Source organism: Citrus sinensis, chromosome 3 (genome assembly GCF_022201045.2).
Source record: "Citrus sinensis cultivar Valencia sweet orange chromosome 3, DVS_A1.0, whole genome shotgun sequence".
NCBI classification, from domain to species: Eukaryota; Viridiplantae; Streptophyta; class Magnoliopsida; order Sapindales; family Rutaceae; genus Citrus; species Citrus sinensis.
The window spans coordinates 50,978,335-51,003,156 of NC_068558.1; the positions used below are offsets into that span (position 1 = coordinate 50,978,335).

At 34.9% G+C, this 24,822-nt stretch overlaps 3 protein-coding genes across 8 annotated transcripts; 2 read left to right on the forward strand and 1 right to left on the reverse strand.

Annotated features, from left to right (window-relative positions):
* Nucleotides 1-4,241: 4,241 nt before the first annotated feature.
* LOC102629143 (uncharacterized) lies at nt 4,242-6,713 on the reverse strand. The gene has a single exon (XM_006490873.4). The coding sequence runs from the start codon at nt 6,550-6,552 to the stop codon at nt 4,630-4,632; it is 1,923 nt and encodes a 640-aa protein (XP_006490936.2). The 5' UTR covers nt 6,553-6,713; the 3' UTR covers nt 4,242-4,629.
* Nucleotides 6,714-10,569: 3,856 nt separating this feature from the next.
* On the forward strand, nt 10,570-15,552 carry LOC102628489 (65-kDa microtubule-associated protein 4). 5 transcript variants are annotated; one of them, XM_052437700.1, is made up of 15 exons: nt 10,570-10,891; nt 11,099-11,162; nt 11,251-11,322; nt 11,725-11,812; nt 11,967-12,164; nt 12,248-12,496; nt 12,590-12,799; nt 12,892-13,047; nt 13,178-13,331; nt 13,528-13,679; nt 13,766-13,853; nt 14,160-14,233; nt 14,318-14,392; nt 14,468-14,735; nt 14,900-15,552. In XM_052437700.1, exons 4-15 carry the CDS (start codon nt 11,741-11,743, stop codon nt 15,346-15,348), a joined length of 2,145 nt encoding a protein of 714 aa, XP_052293660.1. In that variant the 5' UTR covers nt 10,570-10,891; nt 11,099-11,162; nt 11,251-11,322; nt 11,725-11,740; the 3' UTR covers nt 15,349-15,552. The 5 variants fall into 5 exon arrangements, with proteins under 5 accessions (XP_052293660.1, XP_015389666.2, XP_052293659.1 ...); XM_015534180.3 differs by having other exon boundaries at nt 10,570-11,162; XM_052437699.1 differs by lacking the exon at nt 11,099-11,162 and having other exon boundaries at nt 11,197-11,322.
* A 1,728-nt stretch (nt 15,553-17,280) lies between these two features.
* Nucleotides 17,281-21,576, forward strand: LOC102628010 (hypothetical protein). Of its 2 annotated transcripts, none has more exons than XM_006490869.4 (6): nt 17,281-17,539; nt 18,139-18,516; nt 19,730-19,797; nt 20,302-20,433; nt 20,551-20,712; nt 20,984-21,576. In XM_006490869.4, exons 2-6 carry the CDS (start codon nt 18,213-18,215, stop codon nt 21,263-21,265), a joined length of 948 nt encoding a protein of 315 aa, XP_006490932.1. In that variant the 5' UTR covers nt 17,281-17,539; nt 18,139-18,212; the 3' UTR covers nt 21,266-21,576. The 2 variants fall into 2 exon arrangements, with proteins under 2 accessions (XP_006490932.1, XP_006490931.1); XM_006490868.4 differs by having other exon boundaries at nt 17,283-17,539; nt 18,139-18,552.
* Nucleotides 21,577-24,822: the final 3,246 nt, after the last annotated feature.

Consider the following 24,822-nt stretch of genomic DNA (forward strand, 5'->3'; position numbering starts at 1 on the left):
CAAAATTTATAATAAATAATAACAATTACAATGACAAACTAAGAATATTTTAGTAAATTAAAATGATTCATTCCGATTCCAAGACAAAAGAAACATATCAATAGCAATGCAACTCATTTTGATTTTAATTTCTACAACTAAATTAAACAATTTATTATAATTCTCATTTTACATTTTGATTCTAGTATCTTGGGAAGTGAGCTAAAATTCTACAATATTTGTAACTCCTTTTCACTTGTAAAATATTTTCCTTTTATCTTCACCCATAGACGTAGGCTAAAAGCCGAACCACGTAATTTCTGGTGTCCTCTTTTGTACTTGTTCTTTATTTTCTTTCAATTTCATTTTAGCTGTGACCCTGCTTCACCCATCAACTTTCTAATAGTGATATCAGAGCTACTGGTTGTATTTTTTGGAGTCGGTGGTATTATTTACGTATACGGCACTGTTCACGTGAAACTGTGGGAGCCGATCCTAGTAAAGTTAGTTTGTGGTGAAAAGCGATGGCGGCAAAATATGAAATTGAGAAGTCCGATGAGAATAATTTCTTGTTGTGGAAAATGAAGACGCGAGTAATTTTGAGGAAAAATAATTATTTGGCAGCGATTGGAGAAAGACCCATGGAGATAACTGATGATGACAAGTGGAATGAGATGGACGGCAATGTCATTGCTAATCTACACCTGGCACTTGCAAATGTGGTGTTATCCCGCGTCAACGCCCCACTGAAAAGGGCAGAAGAAAAAAGAAGAAGAAATAAAAAAAAAAAGGAGGCAGGCCATTTTAATAAATAATAAAATATTTAATGCACGGTAGCCATTTTTATGGCTATAAATAGAGGGGTGTTTTCCCTCATTTTGTGCATCCAATTTTCAGTTCTTCTTTTTCATTTAGAGATAGATTTTAAGAGTCTAGTGATTGAGAGTTTGGGTGTATTAGAATTTTGGAAAGTGAGATAAAATATTATAATATTTGTAACTCTTTTTCACTAGTAAAATATTTTTCTTCTGTCCTCGCCCATGGACGTAGGCTGAAAGTCGAACCACGTAATTTCTAGTGTCTTCTTTCGTGCTTATTCTTTATTTTCTTCTAATTCAATTTTAGCTGTAGCCCTACTTCACCCATAAACTTTCTAACATGTTTTGCTAAACTTGTTATGCTTGTTATTTGTTGTTCTTAACAAAATTTTAACACATTGATTATAAATCTCAATTCTATGTTTCAAATCATAAATTAAACACAGGCCGTGACTACTTTTGAGACCATGATTAGTAACCCCTTTTTGTCGCTTTGTTAATCCACCGTTGCATAATATCTAATGGGTGATAAAGAGCCACGTCAAAGGGTTGTTTTAATCGGACAAACAGGTTCCCAGCCGGTCATAGAACTGGTAACAGCTGTAGCCTTCGAAATTTATGACAACGAACTCGATATCGGAAGCGACAGCCGTTGCATGTACTTCATGGTTGGCATCAACATATTGCATCGGTGCCATTCTCCGTTGAGGAAAATGTTAAAGAATAATTTCGTCTAGAATCGCAAAAATTAATTTATATCCAATGCAGTCCATTCATTGATACGATTATACTACATGATTTTTTTTATATTTATATTGATAAATATTGACACAATTAATAAATGAGTTGACACATTATAATAAATAATTATTTTATTTTTGTATTGGACCACCTCTACGCAATTACACGTTTACAACATGAACATTAATTAATATATGGTAATATTATTAAAAAAAATAAACTTATATTGATAGCTTATTTGTACACTTATCAATGAATTGAATATTCATATCATATTCATATTATATTATAAACTTATTTGTGTCATATTAACTTATTTTTTAAAAAATAACATTGACATATTTATTATTATTAGATTAATTTTTATTTTTTTATATTGAATATGTTAAACAAATCAACACAATTGATACGATTAATAATCGGAGCGTATTTGTATTTTAATGTTCCATAATAAATTATATTTGTATTTATTTAAATTTAACATGACACGATTAAGACACAGATAACCCCAGGCCCAGATCAATTACACAAGGCTGACCCTTTAAACCTGTTCAGAAATTCACACCTGGACAAGTAACACCAGGCCTAGCACAATTACCGCAACTGATTAGGGTTTCTTCTGATCAACTTTCAATGGGAGTATGTGGAAGCGATGGTCAAGGGCCTCGGTCATCAAGCCAGAAAAGACATGAGCACAGCCCTTTCATCTATTTTTACATCTTTCCAAGGAGACGATGGCATGCCTAAACCAACATTCTACTACCTATCCCTACATCCAGATCAACAGACAATGCCTACACATTCTACAATTAATAAGATGCCTTAATTCTACCTAGTTCGTTAAAGTACAAAGAGCTAAGAAAGCATCCCACGTTCACGCTTCATGACTGCAACGAATCCAGCTGAAATACAGCAATTCCAGCTGAGAAGCAACTCAAGCTTATTTGGGGAGATTCTTCTGTGTTTGTACTCAAGACAAAATGATCTGAGTATAGAAGAAACAAAACGGAGTCGGAAAAAAAAACATGATGGCTGTTCCCATGTCAACGGTAAATAGACTTCCTACCTATAAAAGCCCCCGGGGTCGGGGTGGGGGGTGGAGGGTGTGGGAAAAACTTGCAAGCCATTAAACTAGATTACGGTTGACATCAATCCTAGGCTACAAATTGAGTTCGAAGCTACACATCTATATCAAGAGTCAAGTTGGTAGAATTATTAATCAATCAAATTTTGCCCATCATAATCAACTGAAAACCCAGTATCCATCAAAGCAGAACTGCAGAAGCACATACAGGATGCCACGCCAAGGACTCAAGAAACAGACAATTCTTCAATCAGACCACTAGCTGGAATCTTCAACAGCTCCAGAAACCTACAGGTTTATTGGTACAAACCAATTCTTATATTACATGGACTTTGGGACATAGTCAAAGAAGCATTAGAGATTTTATAATTAGAGAAAGTAGTCATATCTTGATCGATTTGACAAAACAAGTACAAACCTCCCTATGATTTATAACAATGTCATCTGAACAAATAATATCTCGTCCCAACATGATTAACAGCAGTTTGTCATCTGAACCAACAAAAAGGAAAGTGATATAAAGAGGACAAGACAAAATATAATAAAGCAAAAAATGTCAAAACAAAAGAACACAAGAACACATGCATCTATAGCAGAGACTTTGACCAACTTCGGAAACTCCTTTTTTTTTCTTTTTTAAAATTAGAAACTGAAAATTGTATTAAAGATCTAATCAGTACATTGAAGTAGACCAAATGTTTAGAGTGCCGAGCATTTAAAAAGTTTGGCAGATATGTACTGAAATTAAAGCAATATTTGTCTAGTGAAGTCTTAACTCTATAGATATTTTCCCCAAAGCATACCTTTTTAACCTTTAAGTCCTCACAATTGAACTATAACCAGAATGCTTCTGTAACAGTGTGCACTGTCTGTACAGTAGTGTTTGCAGCCAGAAGAAGCATGAACAACGCAATTCAAATACAGACAAACATGACAATCAGAGCAGGAAGTAAGAATTCTGAAATAAGAGAAAAATATGAAAAATTGATTATAACATCGGCAAGAACCAGACAATAATATATCAAGTCACAGGATGCACCCACAAGGAACAAGATGTGCACACTTCACCTAACTGCCCTTCTACCAAGTCAGAAATTTTTACCCAGCTCAGCAAATTACAAGTAAAAACATTAGACAAGCTACTACAATTGTTTTGCCTAAGCTTGTGGAACAAGGCCTGCATCAAATCTACATAGCACTTAAACTTGTTTTCTAGGGATAACAAGAGCAGAGCAAGAAGACCAAGATATGGTGCATGTTAACCACCATTTTTCAACACACAGTGCAGTAGACCTGACACCAACTTTAAGTAAATGTTAAAAGCTTCTATAGAGACCTGAGTAAAAAAGCAATTAACCTCTGCCATAGCTATTGTGTTCCAGAATAGTCCACAAATTAGCACCACAAGCATGCATAGCATTTATAGCTGTCAATTGAAAAATATAAGTTGTAGCTAAGAGAGTGGACCAGTTATGTATCTTCCAGATCCCAACCAAAGGCACCTAATTGGCATGATAGTGGCAACTTCTAGCACATCCATACAATAATAAACCGTATAGCCCTTCTATAAGCAGCAAAGACAGGCAAAGCATGTAAATCATTCTTTGAGCTTTGGAAAATATTGATAATTAAAATGTATATAAAAAGTAAACGTAAAGTACATACACATCACTGAGAATAAATCTGGGGTGAAACTGCACATGCCTAGTTACACATACAACAATTCAAATGACAAACAAAAGAAGTCTGATGTGCATTCTAGGAAGAACCCCAACAAAAATCATGAAGGCCCTGACAAGTTAACAAATAGTCATGATAAGGTATGTGCAGAGATGCCCAATTGGCTATACTTTACAGAATTACACACTGCAAACCTACAAGCATGTAAAATGTCCAATCTTCAGTATACATAAATATACAACCCAATTCCAGCTGTAAGAAGAGATGAATTGGCAAGATTTAAAGTCAGGACTAAGTTAGAGAGGGTCAACCAGTCTCTTCAGCATTCTACACAATCTCCCCATGTCTAAATCCACTGTCTCCGCAATCTGCACTGGAGTCCAATCCACAAGGAGAATCATACCATTTAGGATTGTCTTGGTAGAAACTGTCAACTGGTAGACCAACCAGACTTACATCACCCACAATTGACTCATCATGTCTGATGGGCTTGGTTAGTTTGGTATCTTCACAGTCAAGAATGCTCTTATCATCAAAATCACTGCACTTCAACCACTTATCAGGCTTACAAGGCTCGCCCATCAGATCCTTTTCACTTCTACACTCTGTTCTCATCTGGTCCCAAGGAACAACATCCCCAAGTGTTCGCCCAAAACTATCTTCATCGTCCTCAATCAATTCTGTCTCCTTGCCATCACCAAGTGTTCTCCAATGCACTAAATCACTTTCTCCCACCAGCACATCATCTGAATGCGGCTTGACAGAAATCAACCCTAGTGACTTCGAACCATCTTCCCCTACACTTCTAACCTTATCCAGTACATCAAACAGTTGCTGGGACACTGAACTCAATAACTCATGTGGGACTTTCCCAATTCTCGCTTCTAGCAACGCGACTTCAGCTCTCAATTCCTGCACTTGCTGCAAAACTGAAAGCTGCAAATCACTCTCATCCTTCCCCATCAGCCCAAATCCCTCATGATCCTCTCTCACCCCATAGACAGTATCTTGATCCATCAGATACCCACCTTTAGACCCAACAAGACGATGTATAATCCTCGCATTGCCATCCAATGGCCCCGGTTCATGCCCTGAATGCACTGCATACAGCTTAAAAACTGCCATCCCCTCCTCCTGATACACAAACGTTTTATCCTTCTCATTGTAATTGGCAATTGGTACTATCGCCCTAATCCTAAACCCACAGCCACACCTCTTAGACGCATAGGGTTCCCTCTTCAACATCTTCGACTTCTTTGCCGCAGGCTCCCCAGCCCTATGGCAAGCATAATCCTTCACTTCAGCCATAAAAGGCTTATACCTGATGTACTTCTGCCTAATACAAAGCACAACCTTATGTTTTGCTGCTAATTGCTGTAACCTATGTGGCACCTCTTTAGCAGGGACATCAAATGACTCGGTATACTCAAACCTACGCCGTTTGCTTCTGGAACCAGAGCCAGATGAAGTGGAACACACAGGGCACGCAGCCACACAAACCCTAATGTAACTTTCAGGTATGCCATAAAATTTAGCTCCCACTGTCCAGACTTGTTTAATTCTCTCTATAGTTTCTTTAAGCCCTAAGTGTTTTAAATCGGCATCGCCATGAAAATTCATAACTATATCTTGCCATTGATTAAAGTGAGAGACATATTGCTGCGAGTTATTCTTGAAACAGAGGTATTCGTTACCGGATGCGGGGTCCACGTGAGCCGTTAGCTTGTCCTGGATTCGCTTCCACGCCGTGAGGTAGGCCGTATCCTCGTTACGGTCCTTCCAGACGGCCCGCCAAGACTTGAGCACGGCTCGCGGCGTGGCGGCGCGGATCTCGGCTGGAGTTGCGAGCCGCTGCTCCAGAATGCACCGGATCATCAAAGCGTGAGACTCCGCGTTGAAAGTGTAGAATTGAGTGGATATATGAGGCTCGGGGCTAATGTACGCGGGAGGCTGATTCGGCACCTTGTTAATGACGTCGTCATGGTTCGTATGATTGGTCGCTGCGTCGTCGTTTTCGGAAGACGAGTGACTTGGGGATTCCTCGGAAGAGGTACGGAACAGGACGATTTCAGGAAGGGAAGAAAAAGAAACCGGGTCATCGTGATTGGGGTTGTGGTCGTGGTTGTGATTGTGGATGGACGGCTGAGATTCCGTCTGGTGGTGGTGGTGGTGGTTGATGATCATGGGTGGTGGGACCAGATCATGATGATGAGGATGAAAGAGATCGTCTTCAGTTTTGTGCGGATTCATGAGCAGAGAGCCAAGTAGAGGATGATGAAAGAAAGAGTAGCAGCAGCAGTTTCTTAGTAACTTCCTACGCTATGTTCAGTTTCTCTGACATTTTTAGAACCCAAGGGTTTCTTCCCCACTGTCTCTCTCTCGACTTAAAAAAGTCTTTTTTATTTTTAATTTTATTTTTATTTTTACTTCCCCCCCCCCCTCGCTTTTGTCCTAATTCTTGTTTCGTTGCTGTTGCGTTATTTTATTTATCCTAATGTATATTTTAATAGAATTATATAATATACTGACCTGATACATGTATTTTTCATATTTTTATAGTTAGTTAGAATCACAAGATCATTATAAGATACCATTGGCTTGATTCCCACTGGGCACCGTACCTAGTCCTCAGCAAGTAATTAAAAACAACAACAACAATAATAATAAGCGTTACAAAAAGAAAAATACGTGAGAATGACCATTATCTGAACCATGTGGCATGGTATGATCATTAACGGTGCTGTAAGGGTAATTTGTCTTTTAAGAACTTTAATGAGAAATTTAGATGTGAAATCACGAGCAGTCTAAAGGTTCAGGATTCTCTCATAATCTGATCATATTCTGAGCAAACCACTCAATTACTGGTTGCTTGTTAATAAATAAAGAAAATAAAAAAAAATTAAATTTTACTCATACACTACCACTCTATCACTAAGAAACACATGATAAAAGATCAGTATAACTCAGATCAGGAGAGAATCATGTTCTTCAAAAGTGAATTTATCACTTGACTTGTCGTCTACTTTAGTCATTCAAGCTCTTCAATTCTTTGCCTTGATTGAGTTGCTAGACGGTAGTTAAACTGCCGAATTTGATTTTATTTACGTGCATGCATCAGGACAGTATTTTATGTGGGGTTGGTTTGTTTTAGTGTGGGACTACTTTTTATTTAAGTCAAAATGTAGATCGTTTCAAAAAAACATTTAAAAATGTAGACTATCGTCCACGAAATGTTTTTTAAGATGATAATATTAGGCTCTTTACTCTTATTAGAGATTTGGCGAGTGAAAGTGTACACATATACACCTTGAATGCATACATTATAAGAATAGCATCCATAAACTCAAGTGATGTTTAGTTGTCAATATATCTTAAGTTATTGAATGCACTTCTTGAGTTTACTATAAGTTACATTAAATCAGCCATATTCATATTTTATATTATGCATAAATTTATGTTTTAAAGTTTTAATTAGCTTTTTATTTCATTTGGGCTTGGAATCGAATGGTTGGCGTCCTCAAAATATATTAAGGTAATATAATCCAACCTCGTGCGGCTGATCATCTCAAATAAGGATAAATTTCTCTCAATATATCTTTTTTTTTTAATTATTATATTTAACTTTTTTCATTATTTTAAAACATATCTTTTAGCTAATCAAATTTTTAATGCTTAATCCTCCTATATTTAAATTCAAGCGGCCAATCTAATAAAAATAACTTGGAGAATTATTCGGAGGCTGTTCAAACAAACAGTATATTGAAATTGAATCTTTATGGTTTTTAAAGTAATAATATATGCATTTCTTATAACAATATGAAGTCATGTGAAGACTTAGGTGTATGAAAACATTCCACGTAATTATAATGAGAGCCATGGAAAATAATACTTCTTATATGCACATTACAATAAGGAATATAATATCCTCTTTGAAAGAATTTGATAATTATGCCTGTGAGAGTGGCAATGAAAATGATATTATGTTTGGAACAAGCAATTATGTGTGTGTGTATACCCTATTCCTTCACTATTCATGTGAGTAAGATTTGACTCCATATCTTTTATTTCAGCTCAAGAGATTTTTCAACTAATAGTCAAAAGATTAAGATTATCAGATTATGTAAAATAACGTGTTTTGATTTTTAATGGAACAAATGATGGAAATAAATATTAATTAATTAGTAGATTTACTTATTGATAAATGGAAGGGTTATTATCATTTCACTATTTAAAAAATTGTCAAATATCAAATGACTACAACAAGTATTGTCTCTTATCATATCTTTATAAAAATAATATTTTACTAGGGATGACAATGGGGAGGGGGGGGGGGGAGGGGACCGATCTCCTCGTACCCATCCCCGATATTTTGCGTATGTTCTCGTCCCCGTCAGAATTACTTGAGAGAATCCTCATCCCTTCCCCGAATAATAACAGGGGATCCGCGAATAACTAATACATTTTTTTTTCGATTTTGAGTTAATCATATTAAAATAAAAAATTCAAATAAAAGTAAAGTTCAAAATATATCTTACATTAATATCTATTACAAAAGTTACATACATTAAATTAGTAAGTAACGCAATATGCAAGTGATACAAACTTCTTTTACAAACTATCATGAACAAATTAATAGTTTAATACAAAATTGTTACAAATAAAATCGAATTTAGATTCAAAATTAACTTTTTCAATGGTGGCGTGGACACTTTATAAATGTGGACTATTCCCTTTACAACACAATAGTTAAATCGGAGCAAATCAAAAGCAAATATTAGATTAGATTAGATTAGATATTAAAATTGTGATTCGTTGTGGGCAATTATAACATCTATAAATAAATAAAAAATAGATTTAAGTTTAAAATATTTAAAGAATATTAAAATTAAAAAAAATGTTTGGCTATTAGAATCTACTCGGTCTTTTTAATGTCCTAAATAAAAATTTAGGTCTTTAATTAGTTAATTAGGCCTAAAAGTTTAATAATATAAATATTTTGATATTTTTTATTTTTACCAATATTTATAATTTATAATTTAAATTTTATTATTTATTTACTAGTAATTTTAAAAAATTAAAATGGGGAAATGGGTAGGGGGATGGGGATTCCACCTCATCCCCGTCCCCTCCCCGAATAAGAAATTGGGTAAAAAAATTTTCCCGTCCCCTCCCCAAATAAGAAATTGGATATAAAATTATCTCCATACCCTCCCCGAATGGAGAAAATCCCGAGGGTACCCGTCCCCGTGGGGACTTTTGCCATCCCTACATTTTACTACTTTTTTGTTATAACCGTTAGTTGACCAGTTAGTTGACTAATAAAATACTAATTTTACCCTTCATGATTAAAAAAAAATACTTGTAATAAATTTGTAATATATTTATTAAAATGAATATAAAATACTAACATAATTCTTTTTGCTGGAATTATGATATATGAATTACAAAATTGTCTTATTATTTTTTTAATCACGAAGGGTAAAATTTGTATTTTATTAGTCAACTAACTGGTTAACTAACGGTTGTAACGGAAAAGTAGTAAAATGATATTTGTTGTAACAGAAAAGTAGTAAAATGATATTTTTATAAAGATATAGTAGGAAAATGATATGAGACAATACTTGTTGTACTCATTTGATATTTGATAATTTTTAAAGTAGTAAAATGATAATAACCCTAAATGGAATATAAACAATGAGGTAACATTATTTCATGAACTTAAACATTTGACGTAAAATTATAAAATTACATAATAGAATATTGAATCTAATACTCTAGTTCTCTAAACACACTAAAATAAGTTGCTAAATTATACCAAAATGATTTGATGAATAATGTTGCGCGTTACAAAGTGAGTAATTAAACAAGTAATGTGATTTTATAATGTTTCATGGAAGTTGTTTAATATATGAATTAACTAAACAATATGATGATGCCTAAATCTTTAGGTGTACTTTCATTGCAAGTGTTTCATAATTGGTAAAATTAATATTGTACCCATCTAATGACTGTATGCCAAATAAGTTGGACTTAATTGTTGAGTTTTCTACTATTGCTCTTCTTCAATATCAATTTCCGAACCTTTAAATTTTGTAAAGGTGGATAAAAGATAGGTAAATATAGGGACTCATGATTCATTAATACCTGGATATTAATGCAATTCAACATATAACGACACGACATTTAATATAATCAAATGGTCCTACCAATCGTAAGCGTTATTATTTATTTTCAAATAAAATTTTCATTTGAAATTCAAATTCTTCGTAGTTTTTGCCGTCACATTTAGCCCGATTGCGCAGTCGAGATCAGGCTACCCGGCCCAATTGCTTTCCCTTTATAACGGCTCCAATGCATTTGCTCATTTCCCTCCTCACAAGTTCAAGCGTTGCTTTTGAAAGGCTCCCAACGAAGATTAGACGGACGCTCCCCTTTTTATTTTAAAAAACACATCCCTTTTCTCGCCGCGAAATAAATCCCCCGGTGGCAATTACGTCATTTGGGAGTCACAGTTTCTCCATCCTCCGGTGACTACAAACGTTTGCTTTCGTGACAGAATTTTACACCAATCAAATTTCGTCCCAACAGTGTAAGTGCTAGTTGATTTGCGCGCCTTTATGTTTAGGTACTTGAATATTCCCCAATCCAGCGGTGAGTAACACTTGTTGTCCTGCTGATTGAGTTTATTTGCTGGCAATCGCGGTTACTTGTGGAGCAAGGCTCCTCAAAGAAACAGATTATTGTTTTTCTTTTCTTTTTTTTCCTAACAAGAACTTGAAGCTTTTAATGGCAACAGCGTAATCTAGATTTTTCCGATCGTTATAGAATCAGGAGGATTAGAATTTCTATTACTCTTGAAGGTAATTGACATTAATTTAATAATTTTGTGACAAGTCTCTGTCACTGAAATTGTTGCCGCCCCAGTGATAGTTGCTTTTGCTTAACAAGATTTTGAAGTCTATAAAAGCTGGAACGTATGTAGGATTTTGCTGAAGATCATCATTTCTGTAGTGTTTTAAGGTCAGCACTTGTTTTTTTTTTTTTTAATTATTTCTTCTATTTACTTTTTATCAATTTAATAATTCTGTGATAAAACTCTCTCATGCCAACTGTTGCTCCTCCAATGATAGTTGCTTTTGCTTAACAAGCAAAAACAAAATCTACGGTTTTGGTGATGACTATAGAATTATGAAGATCAGAATTTCTCCTGCATTTTTAAGATGACTAACGTATTTTGTTGTTCTTTTAGTTATAAGCCCCACCCCACCCCAACTCAAATTAATTACATCCCTTAATATTTGAACCAACCGAGCCCTTCTTTAGGATCACTTGTTGCTGTTGTTATTACTTTGTTTTTGTTTTTTTTAACCAGTTCAGATCATTTGTGATAAATCCATCTTATGGTAATTGTTGTCACTTCAGTGATAGGTGCCTTGCCATGTTGAACCATCATCCCAATGAATTTGCACGTCTAGAAACTACATGTGGATCTTTACTATGTGAACTACAGGTTTTTCTCAAAATCTTTATAAGGATGTATTCCTTAGATACCTATTATTATATGTACTTCTTTAGTTTCTTGAGTTACCACTTCTTTCACTTGAATAATTTGTTTGGAATAGTAATATTTGTGGTTGTTGTCCGTCGATCATTTTTTATATTAGAAAATCTGGGATGAAGTTGGAGAGTCTGACAATGAAAGGGATAAGATGATTCTGGAAATTGAACAAGAGTGCCTTGCTGTATATGGGAGAAAGATAGATGATGCAAAAATTTCCAGAGCTCAACTTCTACGAGCAATTGCTCTCTCTGAAGCTGAAGTTGCTGACATATGCTCCTCATTGGGTGAGCAACCGGGGCATGTAAGTATATTTAGATTTGATGAGAGAAATCTTCAGCTATTTTAAGTTGGTTGATGACTTCATCTATTGTTTGTATGATTCAGTGTGATTGGACAGCTGGTGGAAACCTGAGGGACAAACTTAAAACCATTACTCCACTATTGGAGGATATGCGCCAGAGAAAGATAGATAGAAAGAATCAATTTCTTCAAGTGTTAAATCAGTTACAGATAATATCCAACGAGATTTGTCCAAAAGATAATATGTACAAGATTATTGAGGATGAGGCTGATTTGTCTGAGCAAAGATTAAAGGAGTTGCGCAGCCAGTTGGCTTATCTTCAAGAAGAGAAAGTTTGTTGCGAATGGGAAAAGAGTTTTGTTCTCCTTTGATTATTCTATCGGAACAATATGTTTATTTGACTGTTTTTCTTCCCTCACCTGCAGAGCAGCCGCTTGAGGAAGGTAATGAAGCATCTCAGCAATGTAAACTCCTTGTGTATGGTACTCGGTTTGGATTTCAAAGACACAGTTTGTAAGATCCACCCAACTCTGAATGATCCGAAAGCAAGTAAGGATGTCAGTAATGATACAATTGAGAAGATGGCCACAACTATACAAAGTTTGCAAGAAGTCAAGATACAGAGAATGCAGAAGGTTTGTACTTTAGTAACTGTAGTTCTTTTATCATTCCTGGTTGCAAAATCTTTCTTTTAGCCTTTTGACCAATTTAGCTGTTCTTGTACCAGCTTCAACATCTTGCAACTTCCTTGGTCGAGCTATGGAACTTGATGGACACACCACTAGAGGAGCAGGAGATGTTTCACAACATTACCAGTAAAATTGCTGCTTTAGAACCTGAAATCACTGAGCCCAATTTTCTTTCCATGAACAATATTAAATATGTGAGTATGTTGTTTTAAATTGGAAACCTCCAAATGGCAACTTGTAGTTCATTTTCTCTGTTGTATTCTCTGGTGCATGTGAGAAAGTATTATGGTTATATAAACAGCAGAGTGGGCCTTTCCCATGCAGGTTGAGGGGGAAGTGTCAAGACTGGAACAGCTAAAATCCAGCAAAATGAAAGAGCTTGTTCTGAAGAAGAAGTTAGAGCTAGCAGAGATATTGAGGAAGATGCACACGGTGACAGAAACTGTTGGGGATTTTTCAATTGAAGCCATAGAGTCTGGTAAAAACCTGGACCAAGTAATTAATCTAGAAAAATCATTTCAAACAGTGTAAATTGAAATTCACTTTAATGTTTCAAATACTTCTTGATTCTTCTTGAGTTTGTTGCGCAACTCACTTTGAAATTCCAATCCTGATGGGTCAGGGGTATTTTTTGTTTGATCTTCCATTTAACTTGTGTTATCCCCATTCTGCAGGTTCTATGGACTTCATGGACCTACTGGAACAAATTGATCTTCAAATTGCCAAAGCCAAAGAGGAAGCTTCAAGTAGAAAAGAAATATTAGAGAAGGTGGAGAAGTGGTTCACTGCACGTGAGGAAGAGTCCTGGCTGGAGGAATACAATAGGGTAAATGATTTTGTTGATTCAGTAGAATGTAAGCAGTTCTGTCCTTATTTTTATTCCAATCCATGCAAATATTCTTGGAATTTTAGGATGATAATCGTTATAATGCTGGAAGAGGTTCACATCTTTCGTTGAAACGTGCTGAGAAAGCCCGTGTCCTGGTTAACAAAATTCCTGGTAAAGTTTTTGCTTTTACTCTGAATTGATCCCCTGCAACATAAGATTTTTTATGGTTCTAAATGAGACTCCAAATCTATCATATTTGATATTTATATGCAATCTGCACAAATGACAGGTCACTTTGTGAGCATGGATACTGTTATGGTCTACTAAAATTGCTGTGTCATACATAAAATATTGGTCGATTTGATATAAAACGGCCAAAAACTCATGTTTCAGTTAAAATATTAGCCTATAAAAATTAGTGAAACTGCTACTTTATTTTTTGATGGATTTTTTTTTTAATCTATGGTACTGGAGCAGCAATGGTGGAAGCATTGACTTGTAAAGTAACAGCTTGGGAGAAAGAAACAGGAACTGAATTTTCATATGATGGTGTAAGCACTTTATTGATATTACCCTTGCTTTGGGCTGGATGTCTCATATTCATTTACTCTTCACACTTTTGTTTTGTTATCTAGGTACGACTTATTTCTATGCTTGAAGATTACAGCTGCATGAGGCAAGAGAAGGAGTTAGAAAGGCAGAGACAGAAAGTACAAACTAAAAATTTCTAGTATATAATCATGTTTCTGTTTATGGTCCTTGCTTGACTTGTTTTTGTATTTTAGGATCACAGAAAACTTCAGGTACAGCTTATAGCAGAGCAGGAAGCAATTTATGGATCGAAACCTAGTCCATCAAAGAGTGGAAGGAAGACTTCTACAACTTTAACAGGAATTGCAAGTAATAGGAAACTCTCCCTTGGTGGAGTGATGCTTCAAAACTTAAAGCCTGAAAAAGAAGCTCTGTGTGTGCATTCTAATAAGAAGATTGACGGTTTATATCGAAACAGTCCCTTTGGTCGCCCACAATCTGTTAGTCTTGCAGCTGGTTCTGGTAAACATCCATTTGATCTTATTATATTTCTTTGCATGAACTATATGTCTGATTTATACTGTCACTGGAAAGAAAGCTAATCATGCTAAATAGTCTATGAGAGTGCCTGGCTTCATTTGACATTTTTGGTCCCATCTTGTACCCCTAATCGCTATACTTCATAGGTAGGAGAAATTCAGAGATTCCAGGCAATGTAGTAAACAAAAGCTGCTCCTCTGTTGCTGCAAAGGCACGTAAAGTTGAGTCAAAGTCTGCTCGGAAGCCCCTCTCTCCTGTTTCTTTGGCAATTTCCTCCAAGGCCAACATTGCAAATTTCTTGGAAGATAAAAAAAGAACACATAACGGGACATCATTGAAAGCAGTTCCCAGTGTGGCCGCGACTCCTTCCAAGCAAATTGTCGCATGCAATGAAGGAAACAAAGCACCAAATACAATGCCTTCAGTACCAAAAACTCCTTCAACATTTACTGCTCCTATGCTGATGGCAATGACTCCAGCCACCCCTTGTGTTTCTCTTGGTGCCAAGGCAAATGAAAGGACTGGGGATAAAATTGAGTACTCATTTGAAGAGGTAAGAGCTGGTTTTATTTGTCCTAGTAAGGTACAATTTTAGGCTTCATCCTGTTGCCGTTCAAAAATAAAACCCGAAAAAAAAAAAGGCTACATCTTGCTGCTTTAAGTTGTTCATCTTAGTAGCCATGAAGCCAGTTATGATTGGCTTCTTATAAGCAACAAGAGTGATAATTTTCTATCACCTAATCTGTCCTGCCATATTGAGAAAGTTGGTTCAAAATTATAAATTGGTCTTTTACGACAATACTTGTAGTGATTTGATTGAAGGATTTAGTTATTTTGTCTTTCTATTTGATTCGATTATCGATTAATGTTTGTTATGATATAAAAATCTTTTTGTGGACACACACTGAGATCAGCCTAAAGTTTGTGGAGTATTTTTAATGAAGTGTAGGGTAGGCTTTAGAGAGCATATTGCCTATATATATATATATATATATAAAGAAGACATAGAAGTTAGCGAGCCATGTGCACACCGTATACTAAAATTTTTGACCAATGTGAATAAGACGATTATCGGCTGTACATAGAATGGTTTTCAAAGTGCTTTTGATTGGATAGCTGGGAACGGCTGACTTCTAATCTTATCAATCCTAATTCTTTTTTTTATTTAAAATTTTGAATCTAACGGTTGAAACGGCACGGCACAAATAAAATAATGTCAGATGAGGGTGCAAGTGCTGCCATACGATAGCTTAAGAGAGGCTGAGACAAGCAACCTCGGACAAGTGTAAGCGCCATTCATCCAGCAAACCAAGTCAGCATTTGTTGACTTTAAACTACTCCAAGACCTCACCCTGACTCTCAGCCAATCATAGCTTCCTACGTATGAGGAGACCATAATTTGTTGTTGACTGATTTGATTACCACACCATGACGGGCCAAATGGTTTACAATTTATAGCATCTACTACAGAAGCGATTTTTTTTTTTATCTCATTATTTTCAAAGAGAGAATAGTGTTACAATTATAATTATTTTGATAAAAAAAATTTACAAAAGATAATATAAATTTATTTTATTTAGAGAGTTCTGTGGGTGAGTTTTTCGCGCTCTAATTTATCACAAAAATAAGTATTTAAAAGAATAAAATTAAAAAAAATTATGATACTCTTATAAAAATTATAATAATACCAATAATAATAAATAAATAAAAAGTATTATAACGAAAAATTAATCAGAAAAAAAAATCACATAAACTATGAATCTCATATTATTTACTGTATTACGTTTTAATTTAGGGTTCAACTTAGAGACTGGGCGATAACGAAGGGTACAAACTAATCAAATGATCAACTAAATTCCACCGACGAAGGACAATTGATAATTAAAGTTGTTGCTGCTTTTAAATTTGTAATAAATGATTTAAATCACTAAACGAGGTAGATATCAATAGAGTTTTAAACACCTGTGGCAATTGGAAACGTTATGGGTTCTAAGATTTTACCACGTGTGAGATGGTGAGTTCGAAAATATAACGACGCAAACATGACGGAATATGATTGGCTGATTGCGTCTCAGGGTTCCAACTGTATTCGAATCAGCCGATATCTGATTCTCACCATCAGCTTTACCTAACTAAAAATTCTACACTCTTCAGTGGCAAATTGTCGTGATTTGTCATTAAAACGAGGGCAATGCTTAACGCTAAATCTTCGATTTTGTTTGAAAAAGATAAAAAAGCAGGTCAGCGGCAGCAAAAATGGTCGGCCCAACGGTGCCTCCTTTTCAGCTTTGAATGGAAAACGGGAAACAAATAAAAAAAAGGGGGGTACTCAAATTTGTTTCCTTATTTCCCATAATCTTTTTAACCAAAATTACCAATTTAACCATTTATTCAATTTTCAAAATTGAATGGCCCTCACGGACGTGAAATTTTCTCTTAACCAAATTTTATTTTATCGGGTTTAGCAAATAATTAATTATTATTTTACCTTTTTTTTTTTAATTGCTCTCTATTAATCTATTTTTAAGTTTTTTTTTTCTTTATTTTCATTTCAGTCTCTGTTAAGACAAGGGAAGGAAAAAACCGGCCTACGGTGAAAATCGGGTAAACTTTTTCTTGAGAAATATTTTTCTCAAGAAACAAACAAAGAAAATTATTTTCTTTGCTTTTTATTTTTTGTAACCGAACTGTGATTTTTGGAGATTTCACTTGAGAGAAGCTTCTGAACTACACTGTTTGAGCTCTGCAAATGTGAAAAAGGTCTGAGACAGACAGTTTCAGTTGAGGTAAGAGCTTTTTTGGAGTGTCAGAATCACGCTTACAGGTCGTGATCTTTAAACTATGAACAGAGTTCTTTATTTTTTTTTCCCAAATTTCTCGTTTATTTTTTTTTTAAGTTTTTGTTTTGTTAGAAGTTATTGTTACTTTGAGTAGAAGATTATGAATTCCAAAATGATTTTTTTTTTCTTTGAACTTGGGCTTTGTTTATGAACGCTTAATGAATTTTCATAATTTTTTTAAATATCTGTTTACATATTGTGCTCTGTTTTTTTTTTTTTAAAGAAAAAAAATCCTTAATTTCGATTTGACGAAGTCTGATCTTTAAGTATGTTTAGAAAGATGTTAAGTTTGATGTTATTTAGTACTTTAGCTTACAAGTTTACCGATGATAATGCTTAAAGAAAATGTTCAGCTAGATGCATTTTAAGTAAAGTTTTTTTCTTTTTTGATGATTCATTTTCTAATTTTTGTGTGATACAGAAAGAAACCTAGCTTAAGTCCCACGTTTGATAGATGGAAGAGAATGCTACTTGCAATTTTTATTTTTTGACATAATTTTGTAAATTAGGAGTTCAATTCATTTTTCTTTTTTTATTTTATGCAGGTGAGGTCTGGCCGTTATGCTGATATGAGTAGTCAGAGTTGGCGAAAATTGGATTTTTGAATAACTATTAATCAATGGAAGCAGGAGAAGGCATGAGCACAGGAGTTACAGTGATAGGAGCTGAAGCACCATCAGCCTATCACGTGGCTCCAAGAACCGAAAATCCAACCCAGGTATCAGGATCTCTGGCGGTGACCACGTCCCCTGTTAGTGTAGGATTGACTGGCACCCAAGAAAAGAAGAAGAGAGGTAGACCGAGGAAGTATGGTCCCGACGGGACTATGGCATTGTCACCCATGCCTATTTCGTCCTCAGTTCCGCCTTCTGGTGATTTTCCTTCTGGGAAGCGAGGAAGAGGACGGGTTAGCGGTCATGAAAGTAAGCACTACAAGAAAATGGGAATGGACAATTTAGGTAGTGTCGGTATCAAGCTGTCTCTCTAGCTGCATTTGTTGCATTTTGGCACTGTTTTAGCTAGCTCTGAATTACTGAAATGGATATATCATAATACTGTGAACATGCAAGGTTATATATTTGATGAGAGTGAAATGATTTTGTTTTGTTGAATATTTATTGGTATTTTCTGCATTTGACTGTTGCTAATTTCTTATTTGATTTTTGGGACTTCTCTTTTGCTGGATTTGGATTTCAAAATTGCCTTTTATGAGATTCCTTGTGAAAGTATTTCGGTGATAATATATCTTCAAATTTCTGTGGGATCTTCTTGTAAGGAGCTCCTCTTGTTTAAATTTGGAAGGATATGCTGGTTCTGGAAATGTAAAAAGTTGGGGTATTCTATGAACTATGGTTAGTTTGGTGGGTGAGGAATATTTCTTATGTGGCTTAGACATGGTACTTTGTGGCCTTGCTTTTTTGCTAAGGATATTAGAAGATGCTTGTGGAACATGAATACTTAATTGGTACTGCCTTTTAGTTAGAAAAGATTGGTTCTGGAAAAGAAAGAATTGTTTTGTTTCTATTCTTGGCATTCTCGAGATGTTCACATCAATCAACAAAATTATTGGTTCTTGGTGTTTTTAATTTAAGTTGTTAAAATCTTTTTTTTTTTTTGGTTTTTCCAGTTATCCTCCTAAAGGCCTTTTTAAAGAAATAAAATACCCTCTGCCCCATTGACCCTGCACATATATTTTAATCTTCTGACGTATCTGGTCTTCTATTTCAACAGTTTATTTTCATCTTTCTCTCCTGTTGGTGGTCTAGGAGACTTGGCTCTAATTAATATCATTAAGCTTCATGGTAACTGAAATTGAGGTTGCAACTGTTGTAGCTTTAAAGATAATTGAAATTTGGGTGGTATTTATCAATTGAGGTTGTAACTGACCATTCATGAGCTGCAGTGGCAGATCTGATAGTAGTTGGATAGCATGGATGAAAATTGTTATATCTTCAGTGGACAGATCATTCTTTATGTTCCAGTTTGTAACTATCTTGGCTTTGCCAGTTGAAACGGAAGTAGTTTCATCACAATCCAATGACCAAGTAGCATCAAAAGTATCTGCATCCGCCTTGTTTATTTACGTCAAATCCTCGGCTTTGGATTTACCTATATTCCTCAATTGTCATTTTGTAGGTGAGCTGCATGCTTGTTCTGTTGGCACAAATTTTACGCCCCATGTCATCACTATCAATGCTGGCGAGGTACATTTAGTCAAAGAAAGAGACGAAACATGTTCTTATTGATTTCATAAATAGCTGTTCCAGTGACATAAATAAATAAAACTCAAAATTGGTTCCGTTAAATGTTCTTCTGTTCTCATGTAATTGGCATTGCGGTCAACTTTTGAAAGGATCTAGAGCTGCTCAACAACGAGGATTCTTGCACTTTTTATTCTTTGCTAGATTACTAGTTCTTTCTCATTATGCATGAGAGTTTCAATCTGCAATTTTTTTGACTGAAATGACTATATCTTGATATTGCTTTTTCCTTGAACTATAAATTTTGAGAAAATTATTATCTTGAAGATAAGTCCATGAGTGAAGATAGTGTTTGGCATTTGACAGAATAAGTTAAACTTTATGTTTAACTCTTCCTTCCATGTTCTTGATGGTGAAAAACATGATGCTTTAGTGGCAATATTCCTTTTTCTTCTTTTTTTTTTTTAACTTTTTTACTCCAATGGTGGTGTTCTTTGGTTGTTCTAGGATGTTATGATGAAGGTTATATCATTCTCTCAACAAGGACCTCGAGCTATATGCATCTTATCCGCTAATGGAGTGATTTCAAATGTTACACTTCGTCAACCTGATTCTTCTGGGGGTACTCTGACATATGAGGTCGGGCGATCAGAATAGTTGGAAATATATTTTTTTCTTGGCTGCATAGGGTTTTGCTGCGCTTCAACATTCAACTTTAATTTTTAAGAAAGTTATGTTTTTTCAATTATTTTACAGGGTCGGTTTGAAATACTCTCCTTGTCTGGATCATTCATGCTTACTGAGAGTCAAGGGACAAGGAGCAGATCTGGTGGTATGAGTGTCTCTTTGGCAAGCCCGGATGGCCGTGTTGTGGGAGGGGCAGTTGCTGGACTTCTTGTAGCAGCGGGTCCAGTGCAGGTGATCAATTTCATTGCCAGTTTTCTTTTCCTTATTTTTGGACGATGAACAGAAAGATCAGTGTCTTACTGCAACCCTGTGAAAATTATATGCATGGCCTGTTTAAAAGATTAGCAAGGGGACTTTTAACATAACACAACATGGGCAGAGCATGTATCTTGAAATTGATGTGTTGGATTACTTACCATGATCTGCATCAGCAAGTACACACAAACGTGATTGTATTTCAAGACCATGATGAACTAATTTATTCTTGTATCCAACTTATCAGGTTGTGGTAGGCAGTTTTCTACCGGGCAACCAGCAAGAGCAGAAACCCAAGAAACAGAAGGCTGAGTCCATTCCAGCTATTGTTACACCAGCTCCTAGCATTGTTGGGGTCATTCCTGTCAATAATGCAGAAAAGGAGGGCACGGATGGGCACAGGCAACAAAATTCTAGCCCACTAAAGCCAAACACAGCTTCTTCACCTTTCCGGAGAGACAACTGGCCAACCATACAGGAACCAATAAATTCAACAACCGACATAAACATATCTTTGCCTGCAAGTTAAAGGCCGAATCAAGATCTGTAGTCTCACTGACAGTATTGATGCCAATCTTGCCACTACACTACCACTGAAAGACCTGAAAATTACTTCTTCTTGTTTACCTGTGTAGTTCACTGAATATTCATTCATAGGATGAAGTAGGGTTACAGCTTTTTCCTATTGAACTAGCATCAATTTTTTGTATTTTATGTTGTCTGCTCGGGCAGTAGTTGTATCTGATCTGTAGGCTAGTTAAGTAGCGGCTTGGAAGGATAGAGCAAAAGACAGCTTCTTGTTTATTGTTGTTTTTATGACATCGATTTCATTGATGAAAACTTCTCTCGCTCTTCCCTACACTTCATGATGCTCCAGCAAGTTTTCATTCAACGAAAGTAACGAATCAAGAGGGCAACAAGCTCGAAGACTAACAACTTACTAGGAGCTGGTTTTCTTTTGTTGAATTAAACCGCTTCTTTTCTGAAATTATTGAAGAATGTCTGTTTCTTTAGGAACGTGAATTATCTTTAAAATTTAAAATATAGAAATGCCAGCACTTTGATTTTCTAGTGTTAGCGTTAATTAGAGCTGGCAAAATTTGACACGATCAGATTACCCGACACGAATACCACACCAATAAATGGGTATGGGTCGTCGAATTTAACACGATTATTAAATGGGTCGGATCTGGGTCAATATGATTTTTTTTCGTGTCGGGTTAGGGTTAAAATTCTTGACCCATTTACCCGATTAATGACCCGATTATATTTTCTATTTTAAAATAATTTACAGATTCTTGTCATCAAAACTCAAATATTAGGATGATATTTTTATTCTTTAAAAGGATGAATATAGACATAATATTTTATTTATAAAATTTTAAATACATTTAGAGTTTTAATAGTGTAAATGTATAAAATATTGGTAGACATGTATATTTTATAATATTGATATATAATATTATTTACATATATATAATTAAAACCTCAATAGTGTGTGTAATATTTTAGTAGATATATATATATATATTTTATAATATTGATAAATTATGTATGTATGTATGTGCATACATATGTATGACAAAGTGTAAATATTTGATGTAACTTTTGTTTAATATATAGATATTAAGCGGGTTATTGGGTAACCCGATTATTTTTCTATGTCGGGTTTGGGTCTCAATATTTTGACACGATTATTAAATGGGTCGGATTTGGGTCGACCTACATTTGACACGACATAAAACTGACGCGACACGAACGCGACCTGATGACCAATTTTACCAACTCTAGCGTTAATATTGTATTGCAGTTGAAAATTTTAGCGCGGGTATTTGATACCCTTAAGCAGTTAAATGTAATTCTACTATTATGGGGTCAGCATGCTAGAGACTCGTAAAATTAAGACTAAGTCTACATCTGATTTCACTTCAGATTTTGGTGACGTTTGCTGCATTATGTATGATTTCTGACGCTAACTTGTGAACCTGCCTCTGGCAAAACTATGTCGACATCTGCTCAGATAACAGAATGGTAACTATCATCATGCATTAAACAAATCCTATTTGCTTGGAGAAATGGACTTTCTAAACTTTCTTGGAAATTTTGCTGTTATTTTTTTAATGAGCAAGTTGGTCAACCGGGCTTACTTATAATATATAAGGTACCCACAAATTAAAAAAACAGCAGGGATCTTTCTTGCACAATTAGCTAGAGAGTAAAAATATTAGCAAATAGTTGGGCATGAAGAGAGGTAACCTCACAAAAATTTTTTGTACTTGTTTCCTAAGTATCCCTGTGATATTAATCCTATTTTTCTTCTTACCATACTTGGTCTATAAGCAACACAAGCTTCTTTTGTCTACTTATGAGTTCATCATTGTGGCAAAATCTAGCCGGGTTGCGGTGTTTGCAGTGTTTAACGCTATCGTTATCACCATCTTTCTAGGGCATTCGAAGCCATCTTTAGCGGATTCTGATGGGGTGTTTCTTTCTACCCCTTCAATTTATGAAGCGTACACTGTAAAGGAGAAAGAACACGATGAAGATTATGATAGCTGCGAGGAGCGTAACGAGCATCATGGAGATGATGATGGCTATGATGAAGATAATGATGATGATCTTGACACAGAAGATGTTGACAGTGAAGATGAGAGTGTTATTGATTTGGAAAGGAGAATTGAGTCATTCATAGCCCAAGTTTATAAGAAATGGAGAGAGGAATCACTTGCTGAAACACTTCTTTGCCTTGAGCCACCAAGTTAATTATGCTAGTATGTAGCTACAGCTCCAAATATGTGTTTATAGGTTGTAACAGCATCAGCATGTGCAATACTGAAGCTATGGCATGCAGTGTGTAAAAATACTAATAAAGTCTGAAGGAGTCTTGATGGTTGCTGGTTTTAGAGATGCAGTTGGGACTCCTAAGATGAGAATGTAAGGCTTTTACAATGTTCAAATTCAAAATACAACTGAAATTGAACATGTTCTGTTATTATTGTTGAAGAATAAAATGTCTGTAACATACACAATCTGTAGATATTTGTAATTGAAAGTCTGTCAAACTCTTTTTTATTTAAGAATGAGGTAAAGGAAGTGCCTAGAATTTAATTAAAAAATAGCTTAATTTTCATTTTCTTAGCACTTAGCAGATTTTTTAAATCTTATCTCTTTATTATTAGCTTTTAGCAAATGGTTTATTTCTTGAAAGACCTTTTCTTTTTCATTTTTTTTTTTAATTTTTATAATCTTGAGAGTTATCCCATCTTTAATGTTCTCATTTATTTTAGGGATGACGCAGTCATCATTCATCATGTCAAGTGTTAACACCCTCATGGCGTCATCGTTTTGTTTTGTTTTATTTATTTATTATTTTTTTTGGGGGGTGGGGGGGGGGGGGCACAGGGGGGAAGAAATGGAAGCAAGCATTAAAGATTGTGGTGTTTCTAGACAAATTTTTAATGTAAAAAGTAAAAAAAAAAAAAAGTTTTCTTTTTTCAAATATACTTGTAAATTGTAACGTTGGACAATCAATATTTTGAATTCAGTGACCCAATGAAATTTCATAGAGACTAAAATTTACATAACACGTATGTAAAAATAATTCGAGAGATATGAATAATAGTAATTAAAGTTTTCATTTGGTATTAATATTGAAAAGTTGTAACTTAAAAATAAAAATCTAAAGTTGTAAAGCATTTACTATTTAGTAGGCATTTACTATTTATGACTTTTAAGCTTCTTTTTTTTTAACAACGATTGTTTAATTAAAATTATTATTTAAAAGTCACATTTACTGAATATAGTAAATTTTTATTTTATGACTACAATTTGTTTTTCATCATTTCAATAGTCAATAGGGATTTTTTTTTCTTTTTTTTTTTGAAAAAAGAAAAGAGTAGTAGGAAAATGGTTATGGATGAGTGGAAAAAATTGCCGTAACAGAAATAGTAATATACTATAAGTGAGGTATGCGGAGGTAAAGCTAGGAAAAGGAGAGCCGAATTAAAAATAAATAAATAAATAAATCAAAAGTCAGAACAATTTGCATACATTGGTCTGATATACAGTGCAATTTTGTGCTAGAAA

Coding starts and splice junctions, on each gene's coding strand:
- LOC102629143 (XM_006490873.4), bottom strand. CDS start 6,552: ATGAATCCGCACAAAACTGAAGACGATCTCTTTCATCCTCATCATCAT.
- LOC102628489 (XM_015534180.3), top strand. CDS start 11,741: ATGTTGAACCATCATCCCAATGAATTTGCACGTCTAGAAACTACATGT. Junction 12,800..12,891: donor AGATACAGAGAATGCAGAAG/GTTTGTACTTTA, acceptor TTCTTGTACCAG/CTTCAACATCTTGCAACTTC. Junction 13,048..13,177: donor CCATGAACAATATTAAATAT/GTGAGTATGTTG, acceptor TTTCCCATGCAG/GTTGAGGGGGAAGTGTCAAG.
- LOC102628010 (XM_006490868.4), top strand. CDS start 18,213: ATGGAAGCAGGAGAAGGCATGAGCACAGGAGTTACAGTGATAGGAGCT. Junction 19,798..20,301: donor TCACTATCAATGCTGGCGAG/GTACATTTAGTC, acceptor TGGTTGTTCTAG/GATGTTATGATGAAGGTTAT. Junction 20,713..20,983: donor TAGCAGCGGGTCCAGTGCAG/GTGATCAATTTC, acceptor CCAACTTATCAG/GTTGTGGTAGGCAGTTTTCT.